This window comes from Colius striatus, chromosome 3 (genome assembly GCF_028858725.1).
Source record: "Colius striatus isolate bColStr4 chromosome 3, bColStr4.1.hap1, whole genome shotgun sequence".
In the NCBI taxonomy this organism is placed as follows: domain Eukaryota; kingdom Metazoa; phylum Chordata; class Aves; order Coliiformes; family Coliidae; genus Colius; species Colius striatus.
Window position 1 is genome coordinate 94,018,818 of NC_084761.1, and position 22,035 is coordinate 94,040,852.

The 22,035-nt window shown below is 47.5% G+C and overlaps 1 protein-coding gene across 1 annotated transcript; it reads right to left on the bottom strand.

The window, feature by feature from the left end:
- Positions 1-16,605: 16,605 nt before the first annotated feature.
- On the bottom strand, positions 16,606-21,858 carry LOC104561464 (zinc finger matrin-type protein 1-like). The gene is made up of 6 exons (XM_061993227.1): positions 21,670-21,858; positions 21,406-21,580; positions 20,354-20,602; positions 18,764-18,878; positions 17,343-17,428; positions 16,606-17,078 (listed from the first exon to the last, which is right to left on the bottom strand). The coding sequence occupies exons 1-6, from the start codon at positions 21,856-21,858 to the stop codon at positions 16,606-16,608; spliced, it is 1,287 nt and encodes a 428-aa protein (XP_061849211.1).
- Between the last annotated feature and the right edge of the window lie 177 nt (positions 21,859-22,035).

Genomic DNA, 22,035 nt, shown 5'->3' on the forward strand with positions numbered 1-22,035 from the left:
GGCTGCCCGGCTCAAAGGAGTCCCCCCTCAATTTCGATAGGCCCGAGTTCAAGGAGCCGCTGGTGGTGGGGCTGACCCCGCCGCTGCGGGTGATCGCTGGGGGGGACGCGGCCAAAAAGCCGCTGTCGGAGTTGGAGCAGATCCTGACCCAGAATTTTGAGCTGCAAAAGCAGGCGTTCCCGGGGTACGTGCTGGGGGGGAAGAAAGGGAAGAACTCGACCACGTTCTTCCAAAACGCCGGGATGAGAAAAATGCAAGGGGATAACCGGAAAGATCCCGACGGCAGGGGCGGTCCGGGCAAGGAGAACCAGCAAGGGATGAGGTTTCAGAAGTGCAACCCTTGGCGGGCCGAGCTGAGGAAGCGCTTGATAAAATACGAGAAGCAGGAGGATATCGACAGCTTGCCGGACGCGGAGCTCTTCCGGAAACTGGCCCTGCACGAGACCAAAAAGCACAACAGCTCCAACCCCATTGACCCGGGGTCTAAGGCTCAGCAATAGGGCTGCCAGGCACCCGCATCGCCCCTTTTTGTGGCACCGATTAAGACCGATTCATGGGGGCGTCTGATAGTTGACACAACTATTGGAGGAGGGGTGCTTGGACAAGTGATGTTAATTGATACTGGTGCCGCTTATTCCATTCTGAACATGGCCCCCGGCAATGCCGGGCTCTTCCAAACCTGTGAAATTATCGAATTGACGGGGCCCAACGGCCGCAAATCCTCAGTGCCCTTCACAGGGCCCCTGCCCTTTGAAATTGGGACCGCCAAAGGGTCTGAAAAATTTGGAAAAATGGAAATGAAGGGTAAGCTGGGAATTTTGGCCATCCCTGCACTGACAAAGATGGGGGTGGTGGTGGATTTGGCAAACCGAGCACTGTTACACTGCCCCCAAAGTAACGTGCCCGTCATCCCGGCGAGCCACAGGGTGATGTCAGTGAAAGCCCCTGAGCCCCTGGTCCACCCTGAGTGGGAGCCCCGAGTGAAACGGGTCACGGAGCAGTTCCCTCAGGTCTGGGCAAAGAGCAAGCTAGACTGTGGGCAGGTCAATGCCGCTGTGGCTGTTAAAGGGCCCGACCCCCCTTCTCTGCCTCAGCCCCGGTACCCAGCTGAGGCTGAGGATGGGTTGTGGGACACAGTCAAAATCCTGTTGGAGCAGGGAGTGCTGGTGGAGCAGCAGAGCACCAGCAATGCCCCAGTGTGGCCCCTGCGGAAAGCCGATGGGAAAACATGGAGGCTGACAGTCGACTTCAGCAGCCTGAACTGTGTCACCCTGCCGCGGACCTCTGCAGTGGTCAAGTACCCAGACATCATGGCCGCCATCTCCCGGGGTTCCCAGTGGTTCTCGGTGCTCAGCCTGACCAGCCCATCCTTTGCCATCCCCTTGCACCCCGAGTCCTGGCACAAGTTTGCCTTCACCCTTCGGGGACAGCAATTCGCCTTTGCCAGAGTCCCCCCAGGCTTCCACAACGCCCCTGCCATCTGCCACGGGCACGTGGTGAGGATGTGGGAGAAGCTCAGCCATCGGGAGAGTGTGCTGTCCTGCGCTGGGGACGTCCTCATCCACACCCGGACAAAGGAGGAGAACCTGGAGGTGCTGGCGGAGGTGCTGGAGGCTGTCCAGAAGACGGGCTTCAAGGTCAACCCCACTAAGGCCCAGCTGTGCTGGAAGGAGGTCTCCTACCTGGGGGTGACCCTGGGGGAGGAAGGACGCTCACTCCAGAAGCAGAGGGTTGAGCTAATACAGAAGGTGTCAGCTCCAGCCGATGCCACCACCCTGAGGTCCTTCCTGACTCTCCTGAGGTTCTCCCGGGAGTTCGTCGAGGGCTACGCAGAGAAAGCCGCCCCCCTCTGCCACCTCCTGAAGAAGGGCACCCTTTGGGAATGGGGGCCGGAGCAGGACGAGGCGGTGAAGATCTTAAAGGAGAGCATGGCAGGAGCTCCCATGTTGGTGCATCCCCAGGGGGACAGACCCTACATCCTGCAGCTGGCCAGCACAGGAAGGGGGCTGCAGGCCACCCTGAGCCAGCAGCACGGTGCCAACCTCCTCCCCGTTGCCCATGCTTCGCGTCTCCTGACGCCAAGTGAGCAGCAGTTCACCGACTACGAGAGGGAGGTTTTAGCCTTGATCTGGGCCTTGCAGCACTGGGAGTACCTGGTGGGGTCAGCCCCAGCGCTGCTGAGGACCTCCCACAACCCGGTGAGGTACCTCTTGTCAGGGAAAGGGGATGAGGGTCCCCTGCGCTGCCCCAGGATGGCCAACTGGGTGATGGCACTGACTGACAAGGAGGTCCCCAGGGAGGATGGGAAGCCCTTCCCTGGGGTCTATCGGGTGGTAATCGGCGCAGAGAGGGACGGGGAGGAGCCGAGTGGTCCCCTAGCTGAACCCAAGCCCCGACGGGTGCCCCTGTTTGAGAGCGGCCTCAGCCTGGAGGAGGCCAAGGAGAGAGGCTACGTTGTGTGGTTTGTAGATGGGTCCAACTACCACGAGGAAGGGGTGCCCTACACTGGCTATGCTGCCATCAACAGGGGCACTGGGGAGGTGGTGAAGGGGAAGTGCCTGCCGCACTCCATCCAGGCTGCCGAGCTGGTGGCCGTGACGGCCGCCCTGGAAAACACGCCGGCAGACCAGCCCCTGGCCATATTTTCGGACTCGGGCTGGGTGGTGCGGGTGGTGCTGCAGTGGCTGCCGCTCTGGAGGGACAGGGACATGCAGTCTGCTGACGGCAAACCCGTCACCTACGCCAAAAAGCTGCTGTACCTGGCCAGGCTGGCGGAGCAGAGGGTGCGCCCGGCCCAGATCGTTAAAGTGAAGGCCCACAAGAAGGGAACGGAGGAAGCCAAGTGGAACAAGGAGGCAGATACCAAAGCCAAGCAGGGTGCCAAGGAAGGGCTGATGTGGAAGGCCAGCAAGCCTTTGGAGAATGGCTCCCTGTTGGTGGCTCCCAGCAGACACTGGGAGAGTGTGGACTTGCTGGGCTTGCAGGAGCAGGACCCCAGCATGCAGGAGTTAGTGCAGGGCAGGGAGTATAAAGGCTGCAAGGTGTGGAAGGATGTGTCGGGGCTGGTCCTGGCACGCAGGGAGGGGACAGACTTCGCAGTCTGGGTGGTGCCTGAACTAGTCCGGATGGAGCTGGTGGCCCTGGCTCACGAGCAGGGGCATCTGGGGACAGACAAGACCATGGTGAGGCTGCAGGGTGCTGGGTGGTGGCCCGAAATGAGAGAGGATGTGGAAAGGTACGTCAGCAACTGCCTGACATGTGCAGCCAACAGTCCCGATGCCAAAATGACAAAAGCCTTCTTAGGCCAGCAGAGGATTTCTGGGCCGTGGAGCAAGTTGCAGATGGAGTTTATTGGCCCTTTGCCCCAAACAGCCCATGGGAACAGGTATTGCCTGGTGATCAGTGACAGCTTCACCAAGTGGGTGGAAGCGTTCCCGGCTCGAAACAACACGGCCAGTGCAACCGCCACGATCCTGGTTGAGCACGTCTTCTCCCGGTGGGGCACCCCAAAGGAGATCCACTCAGACCACGGCCAACGCTTCGTTGGAGAGGTCACAAAAGGGGTGTGCCAAGCACTGGGCATCAAGCAAAAGCTTCACATCACAGGGCATTTCCAGAAGCCTGGCTCGGCAGAGGGACCCAACCAACTGCTGAAGATGGCTCTGCGAAAGCTCGTGGGCCAGCAAGGGAAAGCCTGGGATCAGAAGCTCCCACTGGTCCTCCTGGCATTACGGGGAGCCATGGCATCTCATGTGCCTTCTCCCCAAAAGCTGCCTCCTGCCAGAGACCCGAAGCCGTTGGGACACTGGTGGAAAAGCGGGGAGCCACCGGATGAACTGCAGCCCCGCGTGCTGATGGACAGGTGGGTTCAGGACATGCTGAGGACAGTGTCAGCTACGTACCACCAGCTCACCTCAGTGCAGGACATCAACATCCCCAAGATGGATAAGCAGCTGGGAGTGCTGCTGCGCTCCATGGAGTGGAACACAGGGGAACTGGTGATGTATCGGGGGGTTAGAGAGAAGAACGAGGTGCTGGAACCCCAATGGATGGGGCCCGTTAGGGTTGTGAACAAGGCCAGCCCCTCCATATACCAGGTAGAAATCAGAAAGGGGGCAAAAAGGCAGGAAAAATGGCTCCATTCTTCACAGTTAAAAGCATGGAAGGGAAATTAACGGGGCTGGAGAGCCCGTCTTGCTTATGTTTTGCAGATAAAGGAGGATGGAAGGCGATTGTGACCGGCAGGAAGGGCGAACTTCGTGGCATCACCAGCCCCGTTTGCGCTGCGGGGAAAATGCTTTCAAATTTCTGGTTGCAGTATTTGCTTTGCTTTCTGGTATGTGCATAGTGCTGAGCACCCAACACACCCAAACAACCCATCAGCCTCTCAGACAAAGAGTCAGTCGTTCTCACTTAGAAAGGCACCCTGATTTGTGGGCTGCAGCCCAGCACAGGCTTAGGAGGTACACAAAAACTGGGACTGATTGGCCCTGGTCTCAAGCTCACGTAAAATACACGGGAAGCATGGGTTTAAACTCTAACAAAGACTTAAATTTGTCAACAGTGGTTATGCACGGGACGGAGGTGTACTTGGAAAACGAGTGGAGCTGGGATAGCACAGACAAACTCCCGCAGCTGCTAGGGAAGGTGGGACAAGAAATAAAGGTAGGGTGCAGGGTCATTAACGGATCCGCTCACCAGCGGGTAACTCAAATCTCCGTCACCGAAGTGAGAACCAAAAAGACTCAGAAAAAAACCTGTGCCGTGGAAACATTGGACTGTTGGTGCAATTTTACTTTGGTCCAGCCAGTGTTTGTGGTCTGCCTCTGGGCCCACAACAGCGTGGGGCTGTCCTTTAAATTCAAGATTAGCAACGCGCCTCCCTCCTTTGCTGCCGTTAAGATCTCGAGATGCCATTTTTTGGCCTGGCACGTAGCACGGTACGCTGAAGTTGGCAAGCAGGTAAAACTAGCAGTTGAATACTCCAAAGAAAATGTAACAGATCCGATGCAAATCGATGGCACCACCGTGACTATCGCCGCCGCTAACGGGCACAGGTGGCTCGTGCCAGTAAACTGCCTCCGTGAGGGCAAAACGCTCAATGTGTCTGAATTAGGAGAGGAGGCTTCCTGGTATAAACGGGATTATGGACGTTGTCTACACCTGGTCATAAACCTCCAGGTGTGGTGTCGAGGAAATCTGAGCGTAGAAATATCCCCTGAGCTTGGAGGAAAGTGGTGGATAGAAGGCCCTGAAGGATTTAGAAGAGAGTTTAACATCATTGCAGTCCTGCGTCCGCTCTTTTCCAAAATAGGCCCTTATGTAGTCAAGCAAAATCACATCCAAGAGCTGCTGACGGGGCCTGTGCGGTCGCTGAAGAAGGTGGTGTTGTCTCTGTCCACTGTTAATATTTCCTCCGTCAGGCCGCACTGTTCCCCCTTCCTATCCACCCTCCACACGGGCTGGCTGGCCTGGCTCCACAGCCGCTCTCTGCAGGGGGCCCGGGCCAGGAGAGACCTGCTGGCCACGGCACTGGGAGGAGGGAGTGCTGGCCTGGGAGTCCTCAACAGCATGAACGTTGAGGTTTTGGCCAACAAGTTGGAGGCTGTCACTTCAGGTGTGCAGGGCCTCCTCAACCCCCTGAATTCATCCCTGGCCAGCCTTGGGATGGGGCAGTGGCTCGTATCAGAGGTGTTGCCCACCTGGGAGCAAATAAATAAGAGAGACCACCAGATGCTATTGAGAGCACTGGGCATAGAGCAAAATAACGTCTCCCTTGCTCTTAGTTGCATCCAGGCCCAAATGTGGGTGCAGAGTGTTGTTGCAGGTATCCTGAGAGACGGAGACAACGGCGTCCTCCCCACCGAGATCCGGAAGATCGTGTGGGATGCAGCCACGGAGAAGGAGCGGCAGCTCCAAGCCTGGTGGAGACTCGTCAACTTCACCCACGACCAGGTGCTCAACGCAGTCATCGCCCACGTCCTGACCGTGGCGGAGGCTCGCATCGAAAAGGTCTACCCCATCGTGGCCCTGGGGGTTAACACAAACGGGTCCGTGGTCTATCCCCTGGACCATCGCATGTGGGCGAGGGTGTCCGGTGGGAAATGGCAATCGGTGGATTTGGAGGCCTGCATTTTGGAAAGGGGGCTGGGATTCATCTGCGAAGACGATGCCCTTAAGGCGAGCGATGTGTGCTTTGATACCAAAGAAGGCGTGTGTCACTTTGAGATCAATCCCCAGAGCAGCAACAGAACCGTGCTGGTGTACGTAGGGAAAGGCTGCGTGTGTTTCAGAACGAGGTGTAAATACGTGCAAGTTAACGAAGTTTATAATCACACCGTGTTTAACGACTCCAATATGTGTGCTTGCAACGTAGCTGTCATTAGAGGCTGTGATTTTGTGTATAAACCCCCTGTCTTTACTAGCCAGTTGCTAATTAGAAACTATACCTTGTACCGTAGTATAACCCCCACCCCCATCGGAATGGATTTATCCCTTGTAAAAGAGATGTTAGAGCATGCAAATTTACAGCAGCTGTTGGAAAATGCTAAGGCCGAAGCTAAAAAGATCCTAATAACTGTACATCATGATGGCAACGTTATAAAACAAGTAATAGAACGAATTAAGAGGGTGGGGGAACATCACTGGTGGGAAATTTTCTTCGGCTGGTCCCCCACGGCCACCAGCATCTTCAACACGCTGCTGCACCCTGTGGTAGTTATACTGCTAATGCAAATCTGCATGTGCTTTGCCATGGTAGTGACTTGTTACTGGATGAGACAGGTGAAGCTCTGCATTGACAATCAGATGAAAGGACTGGGGCTAGCCAAGCGCCTCCTACCATAGTCAAGGGCAAGACTGGGTTGGCCTCTGTGTTTGCCACCAAGAAGAACTTTTAGCTCCGCTGTTGGCTGCAACCCAGTAGGCGTTGAGCGGTGGAGACACATGCCATACCAGACCTTGATGTGAGGGATGGCCTGCTCTGTTAGAAGAGAGCCATCCAGGAGAGGAGGGCAGGCCAAGCAGCCTGCAGTTGGCATGAATCACTGAATGGTTGAGGTTGGAAGGGACCTCTAGAGAGGATCTAGTCCAAGCCCCCTCTGCTCAAGCAAGGTCACCTAGAGCAGATTGCCCAGGACTACGTCCAGCTGGGTTTTGACTATCTCCACAGATGGAGACTCCACAACATCTCTGGGCAAACCTGTTCCATTGTTTGATCACCCTCACAGTAAAAATGCAAGAGGTAGCATAAGTAACTTGTCTTTGAACCTCCCATCCCCAAATGCTAATGTGAAGAAGCTGCTCTTGTGTGATTTAAGACTCCTTAAGCAGAAGAGAAGGGGACAAGGAAAGCCAAAGACAGTGTCTCTGGAAGGAAAGAGAAAGGAAAGTAACTCTTGAGCGTGGAAAAGCACCCCCTGAAGATGGCAGAGGTGTCAGCAGCCTGAAAGACTTGGAAAGACAATAGATGAGCAGAAGAAAAGACCTTATAATCACCTTGGACTTAAAGGAGTTGAATCCATAGGGACCTTTGCAGCTACTGTCTCTAGGTTCCCGAGACTCCCGGGACGTCTGGCCAACGGATTGGTGAGATCTTGTTTTTGGAGCCTGGACATCACTGCTTTGCTTTGCCTTGCCTGCTTGTGCATGCACTCAATAAAATCTGTCTGTTAGAGAATGGACTGTCTGTTCAATTGCTGCCTGGCAAAGAGAAGTTCTGGTAAAAAGAAAATCCATGAGTTTATTTTTTCCCCTTTTATAGGCCCAAACCCCTCACTTGCTTTTTATCTGCAGAATATTCACCAAAACAGAAAGATTTCTGCCCTGGGCTGAGCAATGGGGCTCTGAGCTGGTGCACAAACCTGTATCCCTCTTTCATTCTGCCTCTCCTGACCTGCATCACCTCCCCTGCCTCTGAATTCAGAAAGAGCTTTAAAATGTACAGAGGAAGGATCTCAAACAAGTTTAAAACATTGTCCATTTCAAAAACTGGACTAATCACCTCATTTCCAGCCATGTGTCTGATTCATCTCAGAGGCATTGCTCTCTGAAAATGGGGATGGAGTTGGGGGTGACAGGGGGACTGGTCATGAAGACTAAAAGCCCTTTGCAATTCAGGCTGAAATAAAAAGAGTAAAGAATTGGCCTTTAACCTACCAGAAATTAGTTAAATCCCCTCACACTTTTCACAGTCACTGGGCTGGGAAGTGCAAAGAAACAGCCACACCAAACTATTTCAAAAGAAAAGTGAAACTTCCATTATGGGTTTGGTAAACACACTTCTCCTCAAGAAGCACGTTAAAAGTGAGCTCATGAACATGAATAACTAAATCTGTGCCTATAGCCACAGAAAACCTTTATCTTCCTCCAATCACCATGAAAACACTCCCTTCATCCTTGGCATGAGAGGTTGAACTCTTCCCCCAGCCTTCCCACCCACCTGGGAAAGGGCCAGTGCCCAGACTGCTCTGCTGCTCCCTTCATTTTACTCATAACGAAGCCTCACAGAAAACATACATTTATTTGGTTGAAAACACCTTTCTTACTTGCTAACACCTTACATATTTCATGAGACTTAATTTCCCTGGGAATAAATACCCTTTTATACAAAGCCATTACCCCTCTAACCTGTTTTAGCAGCCTGTGGGGGAAAAAGGAACCACAGAAAATCCCCATTATTCCCTTTAGTCCCAAACTTGCACCAGGACAGTGTGGCACAGCAGAGCTTAGCCCTGGGATGATGGTATAGCCATAAGGAAAGGGATTCCTCCATCTACAGACATGTTTTAGTTGAATGCAGAGCCCCTGCATGGTTGCTGGATGTTGCACATCATTTTTCATTGCAGCTGCAACGAGCTGGTGGTTTTGTCCCTGTTCTCTGTGCCCTGGAGCACAAGGGTGTCTGCCTGTGCAGACCACATGAACTATGGCGTGTGGAAACCCCCAACCCATCTACAACACACCAGCTTGCCTCCATTCCAGCTGGGCAGAGTGAAGAGGCAGTTTTCAGGCCTAGCCCAGCTTCAGGCTGCAAAGACCCATGCAGGCAGGTCACTGGCAGTCTACTCCTGTAGCACTAATTCAGGTTAACTTTTGAAAAACATGGGGTTAAGATGCTGCTCTGAAGTACTTTTGACTTAAGTGAAACAAGTAATGTAAAACTAAGCCTTGGTGGAACCTCAGACAGGCTTAAGGTCCTCTAGAAAGTCCACAGGGGACAGGAAAGTACCAAATACATAACCTGAGGAGTCTGTCCTCTATGCAGAGGACCTGCTTTCCTCTGATCACATCTCACAGGACCACAAGGATACTCTGTTGTTTCTCTTGGGTATCTGGTGTGATGGATCTTTCCTGCTGTTGCAGAGGATCCTGCCAGTTTTGGGACATGTCCTGCAGCTATGTGGATGCCACAGGAGATCCTCACTCCATGTGATCAGACACAGAGAGTCCTCATCTCCTCCAAAGCAAAGGTGAGGGGCTATGTGGAGATATGTGGATCATGGCCACATATCCAGAGCCAGTCCTGGCATAAAGACCTCAAGGCTACCCTGAATGTACCCATCCCATATTGGCTCAAATCAAATGCAGAAGGAATTTGAGCCTGGGTTTTCCCCTGGTTTGGCTTGTACTTGAGTGTGTTGCTCAGAAGCAGCTCAGACTTTGATTTCCCACCCCACACAGGTTAATATAATAGTATTTTCATGAAAACATTCACAAGAGTTTGGACTTTTTTTGGAGGAGTGCTCTGCCTCTGAAGACTGTCAAGGTTCATTTTGTGCCTCCTCAGGCAAGGTATAGTGGGTTTGTGTAGGCAGGTTTTGGTAGCAGGGGGCTACAGGAGTAGCTTCTTTCAAAATGAGCTGCCAGAAGCTTCCCTTGTGGCTGATAGGGCCAAGGGCAGTCTGCTCTGAGACGGACCCACCACTGGCCAAGGCTGAACCCATTAGTGATGGAGGGAATACCTCTGGGATTAATGTATTGGAGAAGGGTAAGAAGTTGCTGTGCAGAGGCAAAACTGCAGCAGCAGCAGAAAGGAGTGAGAATGTGAGAACAACATCTCTGCAGACACCAAGGTCAGTGGAGAAGGAGGAGAAGGAAGTGCCTGGGCACCAGAGGAGAGGTTCCCCTGTGGCGTTGCCCATGGTGAGGCCCTGCCCCTCCAGTCTATGGTAGGGCAGAGATCCACCTGATGCCTGAAGGAGGCTGTGACTCCATGGGAAGCCCACACTGGAGCAAGCTCCTGGCAGGATCTGAGAACCCATGGAGAGAGAAGCCTGTGGCAGACTTGCTGTCAGGACTTGTGATCCCGTGGGGAGTCCCACAGTGGAGCAGTTTGTTCCTGAAGGACCGTTTCCCCAGTGGATGAGACTCCTGTTGTGGCAGTTTGTGAAGAACTGAACCCTGTGGGATGGACCTAGGTTGAACAAATTCATAGAGGACTGTCTCCCATGGGAGGGACTGCACAGTGTGGCAGTGGGAAGTGTGATGTGAGCTGCTTGGCCCAAGAACCTGAGTGCACACACAGATGCTGCTGCTGAGGGCAAACTCAGGGGCTATGTGAGGGAAACCCAAGCAAGCTGAGCACATCCTCAGCAGTCCTGTGATCTGGATTTGAATGAGACTAGAGCACCAAAACTTCTATTGACCTCTAAGAAGTGAGCAGAAGAGGCAAACCTTGCAAGCTGCAGAGAAGTGCCACATTTCAGTGGTCACACAATACCCTTCCTGGGTGACTCATTTCACCAGAAACACAACTGGTTTCCTGGCATTGCAGCAACATGGGGAGTGCAAAGCAAAAGAAGGTCCATTGCTGAGGGGAAGCTGAGCAAGGCAGAGTGGGTTTTAAATCTTTTCAGAACAAGAGATGGATTTGAGAAAGGCTGAAGGCAGAGTGGGAAAGAGTGAAGCCAATACAGAAAGCCCACACAGCTTCTCCCACAGCAGAGGCACAGACCTCATTTACACATGAAGTCAAATGAAAGGACACAAGGCTTCAGAGTGTTAACATTCTGAGGAGAACTTGTGGCAGAGAGAGAGAACACTTTTGAGGAGAACTGTGGCACCTGAATGTGTTATTTACCATTGATGTATCACTGACACAGAGGAGTGAAGAAAAATAGAAATCAGCATTGTTGCTGACTACAAAAGGGAAGGTTTCAGCCCCGGGGCTCAGAAATAGCATCAATAGAGACTGATAGAATGCAGTTCCAAAAGAAATATCAAGAGCAAAGGCTTTGCTATGAGCATGAGGTATCATAGTCAATATATTTCTCGTGGAGAACAATCTTATCAACAACTCTGATTCCACCAGAGCTTGAATTTGTAATGCAGCTGGTTTGGAAAGCACTTAGCTTTAGGGAAAACAACTGTGTGTTAGGTTAGTGCTCAGAACATTGCTCTGAACAGTTTCATTGCTAATTCTAAGAAATCCCACTTCATTTTAAAGGTTTCTTTTAAATCTCCCCTTGCTCACACACACCAAGAGTTTCAGTTTTCCCCACAGCTTTCTGAGAAAAATACACTGTGTCACACTCCTTTCACATTCCCTCCATGGAGATTCTCAGTTCATTGCAAACTTGTTGTGTCTCAAGCAGAGAAATAGCAAGGACCTGAGCCTCTCAATGCAAGCAGAAAAGGTCTGTGACCTGGGAGCCTTTGTCTAGTGCTGTTGAGTATCAATCCTGCAACAAAGCCCAGCTGGGATACAAGTGGCACTCACCCCATTGTGCAGGGTGGGTTCCTGCAGGTGTCTGAGGCTTGAGGGAAGGTTGGTCACTTGTGGTACGTGAGATTTACACCTGCACCCAGCCTTCCATCCCAAAGCAGGAGCCAGTGCACATCTTGGAGCAAGGCTGGGCAGGGAGGTGGCTGGAGCTCCAAGAAAAATCAAGCTGGATTTCAGAAAGCTCAAATAAGTGCCTAAATCTGCCCCAAATAGCTGGTCAAAATAGCTCTTGGGGGCTTTTCACTATAAACAAGGCTCTTTAAAATAAAGGACAGCAGCTTATGGGGAGATGAGGAACACTACTGCTCTTTTCCCAAAGCTTTTCCACAGATACATTTGTGGCACTGTATTTATTACACTTTCCTATTTACTCATTTTTTTGTGACCTATTTTTGTGACAGCTGCAATCATCACCAGTTTAAAGAGAAGAACTGCTACAGCTGGTCAGGGTTAAAATGTTACTGTGGCTAGCTCCTCTTCACCTCACTGGAAGTACAAGCAGGGTAGGAAATAGGTACAGCTGGAAAGACACCAGCAGATGTGACAGGGCTGTAACCTCCTCCCTCAGCTCATTTCCACCAGTAGATGTGAAGAACCAGCAGCTGTAGCACATTAAGGCTAAAAAAGGTGCACCTGAAAGAGCTCATGTGGCACTATGTTCCTGGCAAAGTTGTAAGTCACAGGAGAAGCTTTGGGAAAGGCAGGAAAGAGAATCCAGGTCTCCCAGTCTTCACCCTGGTGCTTTCATCTTGGTGTTCTACCTGATAAATACTGTCAGCTTGTGTTGTTGGGTGGTAGTGCTGGCCAAGAGCCCTGTGCTGAGAAAAAGAATACTTGAATCAAGCTGAAAGAGTCCCCCACCTAGCTCAAACAACTATTTTCCACTATAATCTCATTCCACAGTCATGTGGTAACTTGGAGCTGCAGCTCAAGGTGCTGCATTCAGGTGATTTACACTCATTTCAGTTGAATGCCTCTCAATCTTTACAGAATTATGCTTGGTTACCAGGTTAGATTTGACAAGGGTATGTCCCACAGGAGGGTTAGCCTGCCTGTGTCAGCTTTCCCAGTGTGCCTCACTGAAACCACAGCTTGAAAGTGCAAGGTGACTTCAGTGGTTTCCTCCCTTTCAGTACAAGATTTCAAATGAGAAGTTTTCACCATGAAAAACAACTTGTTTACTTTGCAGCACACAGAAGGAGGTGTCCTGTTCCAGTTGTGGTCTTTTTCAGGACAGACCTGGCACTAAGAGCTCATGTACTGCAGCCAGTCATGAACCCCAAGTTTAAAAAGTCATTAAAGAGAAAACAAACTATGAAAAAGTGTCAGTATTTTGCAGAAGAGCACATTCGTGCCACTCTTCACAGGACAGTGAATGTGACAGCTGCTTCAAAGGTGAGCATCTAGATTCTATTACATGTTCATTGAACAAGGTGTTTCCACTCCAGCAGCAGGGTGGCCATGGCTCCCTCTGATGTCAGCTCAAGCTCATCTATTTGCCTGTGAATGAGAACAGTGGATGCAGAGACACAAGGATGCCCCAGGGGCTGGAAGTTTCAGGAGAAAGGAGGGGAAACCAGCAGCAGAAGTTTGCTTCAGGAACATATCATGGGCAGGATAAATCTGCCAGAGTCCCCTTCTGCACCATTTATAGAGGAAGAAAGTGGCCTTGGAAAAATTAAGTACTTGATCCAGGTGACCAGGGACAGAGCCAAAATTGAAATGCAGGAGTCTTCATTTCAGCTCAGTTTTAACCTTGTTTTGATGACCTGCTATATAGCCACAGCTTTAATTTGCCTTTTTCACATACAGCAGTTCTTTCATAAAGCCAAGCAGCACACAAGTTTACTGAAAGAGGAGAGAGATCCAATTTAGTGTTGTTTAGTCTTCACAGAGGAACTCTTGTACCTGGATAAGACAATCCTGGCTCCAAGGGATCTCCAGGCAGATCTGCAAGTCTTTCTGCTCAGATGTGACAGAAAGGTCTGTGATTTGCTTCTCAGATCACAATTGTAATGCTTCACTAGTTTTAATGGGAAGAACAGATGAGCAGAATTAGCTTTCATTACAGACAGTGTGGATTCCTTTGGTACCAAGAAATGAAGACAGACACATTTACAGTGTAAATAAAGACATCAATCCCTGTGCCTTGCATTTTGAAGTGTCTGGTGTGTAGATAACCATGGGCACAAATGAGAAAGGCTAAGAACAAGGCAATCAGGAAACACATGAATCATTATGACTAGAAAATTTAGTGTCATGTATATTAGGGCTCTAAGTTACTTCTGCTAGATGAGAATCTGCTGTGTCTCATTTATATCGCAGACAAATCATTTTTTAATCAAAAGGTGGCAAGAACATGTCTTTTGGGATCTTGGCTTTCATGTTTGATACTGAGAAACTTTGTTTAGAGTTATTCTATGTAGCTTGTGCAACCATTTTCCAGTGGGTAGACAAGGAAGATACAGAATTCAAGTCTAGATTTGGGAATGGTCACTGAAAAAGGTGAAGTCAGCTGCTTCTGCCAACTCATGCTTTTGCCATATTTTCAGAGCAGTTTATCTCCTTCTCCTGACTTCCAAAAACACAACTCTATTTCATAAACAAGTAAACTGGTGCTTATTTTCCTTCAATTCCCTGTGCACAAAGTCCTACACCATGGCCTTTCCATCTGCTGAAGGTCTAATTGTTTTCTTAGACTACCTTCCTAAGGAAAGGAGGCGTACATGACTGCATGGAGAAAGGATTCCTTACTAGTGCTTGTGAAAGACACTGGCTGTATTTCTACAGCCCTATTTGTCAGAGTAACAAAAATATCAAGGAGATCTTACTGTGCCCCAAGACTTGCTAAATTAGGTATCCTGGGAGAAGAGAAGGTTGTTATTTGTTTTACATGGGAGACAAGCTGCAGTGTTGCCCATGTTATTCTCACAGCAAAGAGTATATATAGGAGAGAGCACTTGAAAGCCTCCCTAATTACAGAGATAGAATACAAGTCCATAACTGTCAGCAACAGCTAGCATAAGTAAATTATGATTTAACCCAGTGCCTCTGCCCAAGTAAATAATGACAAAAGCAGTTATTAACGTGTGACTTGAGATTCTCTCCTCAGATGAGCAGAGGCTAAGGAAACACAGGGAAAGAATCCTTGGAAAGGTACAGATGGGAATGTAACTCCTGAGTGAGGAAAAAGAGCCACTGAAGAAACCAGAGGCATTATCAGCCTCAAAGACCAGGAAAGATCAGGACAGGGGATCAGAACAAGGACTCTGAATCTCCATGGACCTCAGAGTTCAGGTTTCCTGAGAGTCTTGACCCATGAATTGTTCTTGGCACCTACATGTCCCTGCTCAACTTTGCTCAGTTGTACAAGTATCTAGTTATGCTTCTCTGTTAGAAGAGGGACTAAGTTACTTGACAGCTCAGGTGCTAACTGCTCAGATTTATAACTTTGCCAGCAGCACAAAAGAAATACCTAAATCCAAGATTGCAATCAATCACAAAACACAAATCCTCAAAAAAAAAGAAGCAGATTGCATCATTTTCAGGGCTTTTCAACTACATGCAAAGCTAAAATGAAGACAAAATTAGAGACAACTCCAGGCTTGAGAGCCCTGGTCTCTGCTCCATCCCAGACCACAATTCCCCCACAACAGAAAGTTTCAGTTGGGCAGATTCACCAAGAGCAGCAGCTCAGCACAGGTGCCCGTACAAACAGACTAACCCAGTGAAAAGCACAGTCTGAGTGGTGCAAACCAGAGGTGTGATGGCTTTCAGATGCCACATCAAGGCTCAGAACAAGCTTCCTTGCAACCTACCAGCAAGAAGACAGTGCTAAATGGTGTCTTTATGAACTTGCTTTGAAACGATCACTTTTCAGAACAGAAGTGTGCTCAGTCCAGCATCTTCCCCTAAGATTCACATTCCCTTTGAATCTTCATCATAGCCCCAGCTCTGCAGAGTGCAGGCAGACAATGTGATTCCCTTCTTTCTCTGTCTGCTCCAGGCCCTGCAGACAGATGTGTTCCCAGTGTCTGTGGCTCACTGAAGGCCTCATCTGAGAGTCCTGGGAGCAACACAAAAGCCTGAACCCCATCATCTCAATTTCTCAGTTAATTACACACATGTAAGGCATCAGTGCTCGTGCCACAAGGATGTAAATCCACATTGTGAATGGAAGTCTGGTGATATGACATTCCAAAAGGAAATTCAAAGCTGTTGCTGATTTTTCAGGGTTTTGATTCACAGAAGCCACCCCTGTAGCCTCTCTGCTGTCAAAATCCTGCCACACAAACCCGCTACACTTCTGTATGTTACCTTGAGTGAATGAAGCAGAATGTAGCCTCCTGTTAGCAATTCCTTTTGCATATTGCACCTTGTCTGTGTTTCCTAAATTTAAACTAAAAATCATTACAATGAGAAAAAAAAATCTAATGAACATTGTGTATGTGACAACCATTTGCATCTTTAATAGACTCATTTTCCACCAAGAACTGGGTGACAAAATACACCAAACCAAAACATCCCAACAGCAAACAAGATCTGGAATCAAAAGCCTTTTACATTCTGCCTTTGAAATCTGTCAGAGAAATGGTTGCAGACATGACCAGGAGCACTGGAGGGTTTTTGTATGTTAACAACAGAAACATCAATAGGTTAGTTAATAACTAGAAAGAAGCTCTACATCTTGGTGAAATCCCATCAGTATTCCATAAGCTACTGACTCTTATTTGTAGGATATTCCACAAGAGATTACAGGCTTTCAAACTCTCATCACCACAATGGCTGCTGTATGTGTAAGATGACTTGGTATCAACCTACCGCCCACAGATTTCAGAAGATGGGCTTCCAGATTGGAACAAAAACTGTCTTAAGAGAATCTACAAACAGAGAAACTTCTTAAAACTAAGCAAAACCTTTATCAATATCCCAAGACAGATCCATCCCAAAGTGACTCCTCTTCTCTTTGACAATTGTCTGTGGCTTCTTTTCATCCTTTTCGCTCTCTTTAGCCTTTTGTTTTTACAAAGTCTTGATCTCTTCTCATTTACCAGGTCTATCTCAAATTTCATTATCTTCTGCTTCTCATCTTCTGTTCCAAAATATGCACCTTCACTATTTCTCTTTCTTTTCTGCTTTATGGCTTCTTTCTTATACTTCAGTTCTTGGCTGATGGATTTTTCCTCCTCAAAACATTTTATCTGCAATGTCTCTTCTTTTCTGCAGGAGCTGGTAGAAGTTTCAGCCAGCATAAGGTCGTAGGAGCATTTAGAGTCTGCAACTGATAGGCTGAAACTCTCGTCTCTGATGATGATCACTTCAGAGACCTGCCCTTCTTGCTCTTTACAGTATCCTTTTGTATAGTCACAAGTAGGTGTCTTTTCTCGTGCATGCTGGCAAGCTTGTGGCCAGCCTGACAACTTGTTTTCCCCAGTATTTGTAGGTGACTGGGTTTCTGAGAAAAGGCTGGAATGCTGGCCTTTTTCACACTTAAAGTCTAAAACTATAACCTCATCATCATCACTTTCTCCTTCAATGTTTTTATCTTGAAATTCTTCCTCTTATGGCTTTCCCAAATACCTTCTTGTTTGGGGAGCTTGAGGTTTCTGAACTTTACTGTAATCCACTGATTTACATTGAAAGGAGCCGTATGTTTTCTTTGATGTCTTTGTGAGATTTGCAAGCACTGCTTCCCTGCATAAATTGGAAAGTGTCAGTTATTACTGCTGACAAATTTGATCATCATCTGTGGAGTTAAAAAGAAAGTTGTATTTTCAGACTTACAAGACAACCACAATCTAAGTGTCTTAGTCTGTGTAACTACATGGACCTTGATACACTCAAATGTATCTGTAAGGCTGAAGAAGTTACAGGGAACAGATTCTTCCCTTTAAATGCATTCATTTTAAACACTACTTTTTAAAAGGGAAGTTTGAAATTCTCTTACTAATCTCCAATTAGCTACAAATAAGAAGCAATTAAATTATGTACCCACTGGCAAGTAAGAAGGTAGCTGATTTCCTTATGAGACTGATTCTCTTGAACAGTTGCAGCACAGTAATTTCAGGCACCGTGACTCCCCAGCAGAAACAAAACAGAACCAAATATATAACATGGATTGCCAAAAACCTCAAACAAGCTTAATGTGCTTCCCAGGCAAACCCACCTAGCAGTTTATATTCTACTCTCCCTTTCCTCAGCCTGGAAGATACAGTGGTTAGATGACAAAGATATCCCCTGTGGGAAGGGCAGCTTGAAAACCCATCCCTTAAATGCATCTTGTTCTGCTTTCATTCATCAGCTTTATACACTCATGTTGTTAAACTGTAGACAGGCCTGTAGCACTTTCATCTTGTTTTTGGGGACTAATTCTATTGACTACACGGCTTGAAATCATATCAGTTGTACATCAGTCTCTTGTGGTTTTGTCACTATTGTGCCTTCACTTAAACACGTAAGCTGTTTTGATATTTAGCCTAGTTGCACAGCAATTTCTAAACAACACATCTTAAACCACCACAATATCCTTTCTGCAATTAACACAGTTGACAAACCCTCTTCTGGGTAGAAGGGGAAGTAGGAGAGCTATCAGCTATCCCATAAATGACCTTATGCCAAATGTAAGATACATGTTGATGAATCCTGAAACCAACACAATTTTTGGGAGTAAGGTCTTCTTTGCCCTGGCAATAGGAATCTTTAAGTTCAGACCATTTATTTCTAGCCTGAGAATAGAAGGTGCTGAGCCAAAATAGGTGCTGCTATCCTCAGAGCAGAGTAAGTGGGAAAACTGTACAGGTTTGAGGACATGTCCTGTGGGTTGTCATTGAAGATGCAACTGTGGCAATACTAAGACTGAATTTCAGTCACAAGTGTCACATTTAAATGGAAAGTGTCCCTTAAAACCAAGCAGCAACAAAAGAACCCCAAACAAATCATGAACTAGTCAAAGTAACTTAACAGCAGACAATAGGGCTAAGGGAAATATTTCCAAGTACAATCTACAGAGGAATAGTAACAAAAGAGTCAGTGACTTACTTAATCCATTGTTTATTGCCTTGCACACGGGACTGGTATGTCTCTGTAGAAGTAACTATGACATTACATATGTGGCACATGTAATAACCAACTCCAACTGCTGTAAAGAAGGAATCTGTAGGTTAAAGAGACTGCAAATGAAAGTCACAAAGCAGACCATGATCTCGTTCCATGCAAGAGTCCTGACATAAACAGCATTTATAGACAGTTCTAAAGTCTCTGTTGCAATTCTACACTAAAACAGTATTTATGAAGGGAGCTGGTAAGGTGTACAGTTGCAATGTAACAATGATTTCAGCATTAGCAAAGAGTATTTCTGATGACTGAAGTGGTTCAGGGTGATTCTAGTAAACAGTTTTCAGCTGCTGGTAAGATTGAACTGTGCTGGAAATGAAATACTATTGTATTTAATACTCCAACACCTGAGCCAAAACAAGCCCCAACAGATGCCAATCCAGTCACTCCAGACAGTTTAAACATCACCTGCTCATCAGTGCACCTTGTGCAGTGTTGCTTCAACCCTGTGAAGCTCCTGAGAGAATTGTCTGTACAGTATATTATTCATATGGTGCACAGAGCCTCAGGCAAATAGAAGGTGAGGTCAGATGAGGAAAACCTTTGTGTTTTCCAGGTTGTCATTTTCTCCTCTCCACAGGCTATGTCATCCATAGACCAAAGTATTCCAAAGCTAGGGAGTAACCTTTTTCTCCCCCATTCAAACCCAACAGCTTCAGCCATCAGCAGAACGCAGCATCAATTCAAACAGGCTATTGCTTCACATCAAAACATATTATTTTGTTTAAATCACAGCATGACTTACTGAGAGCTGTATTATACTAACACTGGCTTTTGACTATCTACTAAAGAAAGGATTGACAATTCTATTGCACTGGACCAGATGGTGCCCCTTCAAAATTAATGGAAGCTGCACAGCTTTGGTCACAGTGCTTGAGCTGGAGACAGTCCTGATGGGAGGCTAGAGAACAATGACTAAAGAAACAAATCTTCTTATGTGGGAAGATTGAAATAGTTATGTCAACCAGTTGAATGCAGAAAAGATTAAAGGGAAGACACAACACCAGCTTTCAATTATTTAAAGAACGTGAGAAAAAGGAAACAAGTGATACAATTCTTGTATCTATTTCTTGTTCTGTGCACAGTGAAGAAATACAGAGTGGTCTGAGAGAGATGAGCTCAACATCAGAAGAAGGTTTTATGATTGAGAAGGTAAAGATCAAGAAGTCCTGGGACATGCTCCTTATGAGGTCTGTGGAGTTGCCAGCACAGATGGTTTTTAAGAATAAAGTGGATGAGCATCTAAAGAATGGCACAGGTACAACTGATCCTGGCTTTGCACCTTGGAGATTGGGCTATTTTCTATGATCCTTTGAACTGGACTTTGATAAGGACTGGATTTGGGTCTCCAACTTACAGTTGTCACAGATAGAACTTTAACAGTTCATAGACCAAAGAGAAAGGAAGGAAAGGACTTGTTCTACAACACAGGAGATTCCAACTTCTTTGCATGTATCAGAGCAGTTCCTTGAAATGCTACTCTGACACTGCAACACTTGCTCATGTTCTGCTTACCATTAGTGCTGGATCCTGCAGGGACAACTTTATCTCCTAACCTCTCTAGTATCTTTTTCCGTGCTTCAGTTCTTCTGTGTTTCTTCCCAACATAGTGCTCCTGGGCTGCAAGTGGACTATTGAAAGGAGCACAGCAGAGCTTGCAGTACTTGTCTGAATCATTTATCTTCAACCTTGTGTTGTAGGATGATGTGGACTCTTTGCCTTTTGAAAGCAGTAAAGGCTTCTCAGACAATGGCTTCTGTAAAGCTGGAGACAGGGAAGTAGAGGATGAATCTACTGACAGCACAGCAAAGGATAAAACAACTCCATGGAGCAAAACCAGGTGACTGCAGGACTAAAGAGCTGGAAAGAAGAACAGTCTGCTGTGTGCTGAACTACTTGCAGGAGACTAGAAAATATCTTAGAGCTTGCAAGCATATTAAAGTGTAGGCTGTTAAGGATCTCAACCCTGAAATATTCAGAAATCCCACTGTTAGATACCTAAAAATCAGCTGGTTTTGATGTCTGGTCAGTCTTAAGTTCCTTATGCAGTCCAAGAAGAGAGATGCACCCCACAGAGGGTGATTCAGAGCACATGCTCTAGGCTCCATCTTTAAATACAGTTCAGCAACATGTACAGGACTTACACCAGTTAACTGCTGCCTGTGGATTAACTGTGTTTAATTATCATATTCATTTATCAGAGGAACATCTTGTTGGGACTGCAGTGAGTTCTCAGAAACATAAAGTCACAAATATTTACCTTTAGTTTCAGCCAGTCAAAGGGAATTGGAAAGCAAGGTGCCATCCATGGCTTTAGAGCTGCACAGGGCAGTATCTTAGAATCATTGCAGCTGGAAGAGACCTTTAAGATCATTGAGTCCAGCCTTTGTCCCAGTACTATCAACCACTAGAACATCTTTGTTTGTTCACCTAAGGAGTTACCACAAAACAGCTCCATGACTTGTGAATAATATATAAGCACAGAGATATGGCAAGTGTAGGAAGATACTTGTCTATATTTGTTTCAGAGTGACAGGAAAACACATGCAAGGCAAACTATTTCTTACCAGGAATGGGCTGCATACTCTGTGCTGGCACATGGGCTTGGTCTTCTGATAACTCCTTCAGCTTTTTAGAGTGAATCTTTCCCAAGTAGTGAGATAAGGCAGCAACTGGGGATCTAAAACACATGTTGCAGAGATTACAGTATTTGTTTCTGTCCACTACTCCACTTTCATCCCTCTGAAACCTTGCAAAGGCAAGCTCAGTTACAAATGTTCACTGAAGTATGCATGGAAACGTTTTATTTAGCAACAGAGAGAAATAGTCACTTGAAAATCGATACAATCTGTTTTCACCTGTTTGCCATGCCCTTGCCACTCATCTTTCTCAGCATGCATTTGGATGTAAAGGTGAACTTTCTGAGCATGCTTTTTGCCCTGGGAAGAGACTAGAATTACTCCTATTTCAGCAACAAGGATCCAAGCAGTGATATATCCAGTGACTGGGACTTCATTCATCAAAAACTGCTTTCAACACTTGCCAAATTGTATTTGAACAAAGGAGAGGGACAAGCAGACAAATGCCAGCTCAAGTAACAACACTATACTTTAACCACTGTTATAGTACTTAGGATTACTCATAGCATTCTGCCTCAAGCAGCCCTCAGAGTCATAGAATCATTTCAGCTGGATGAG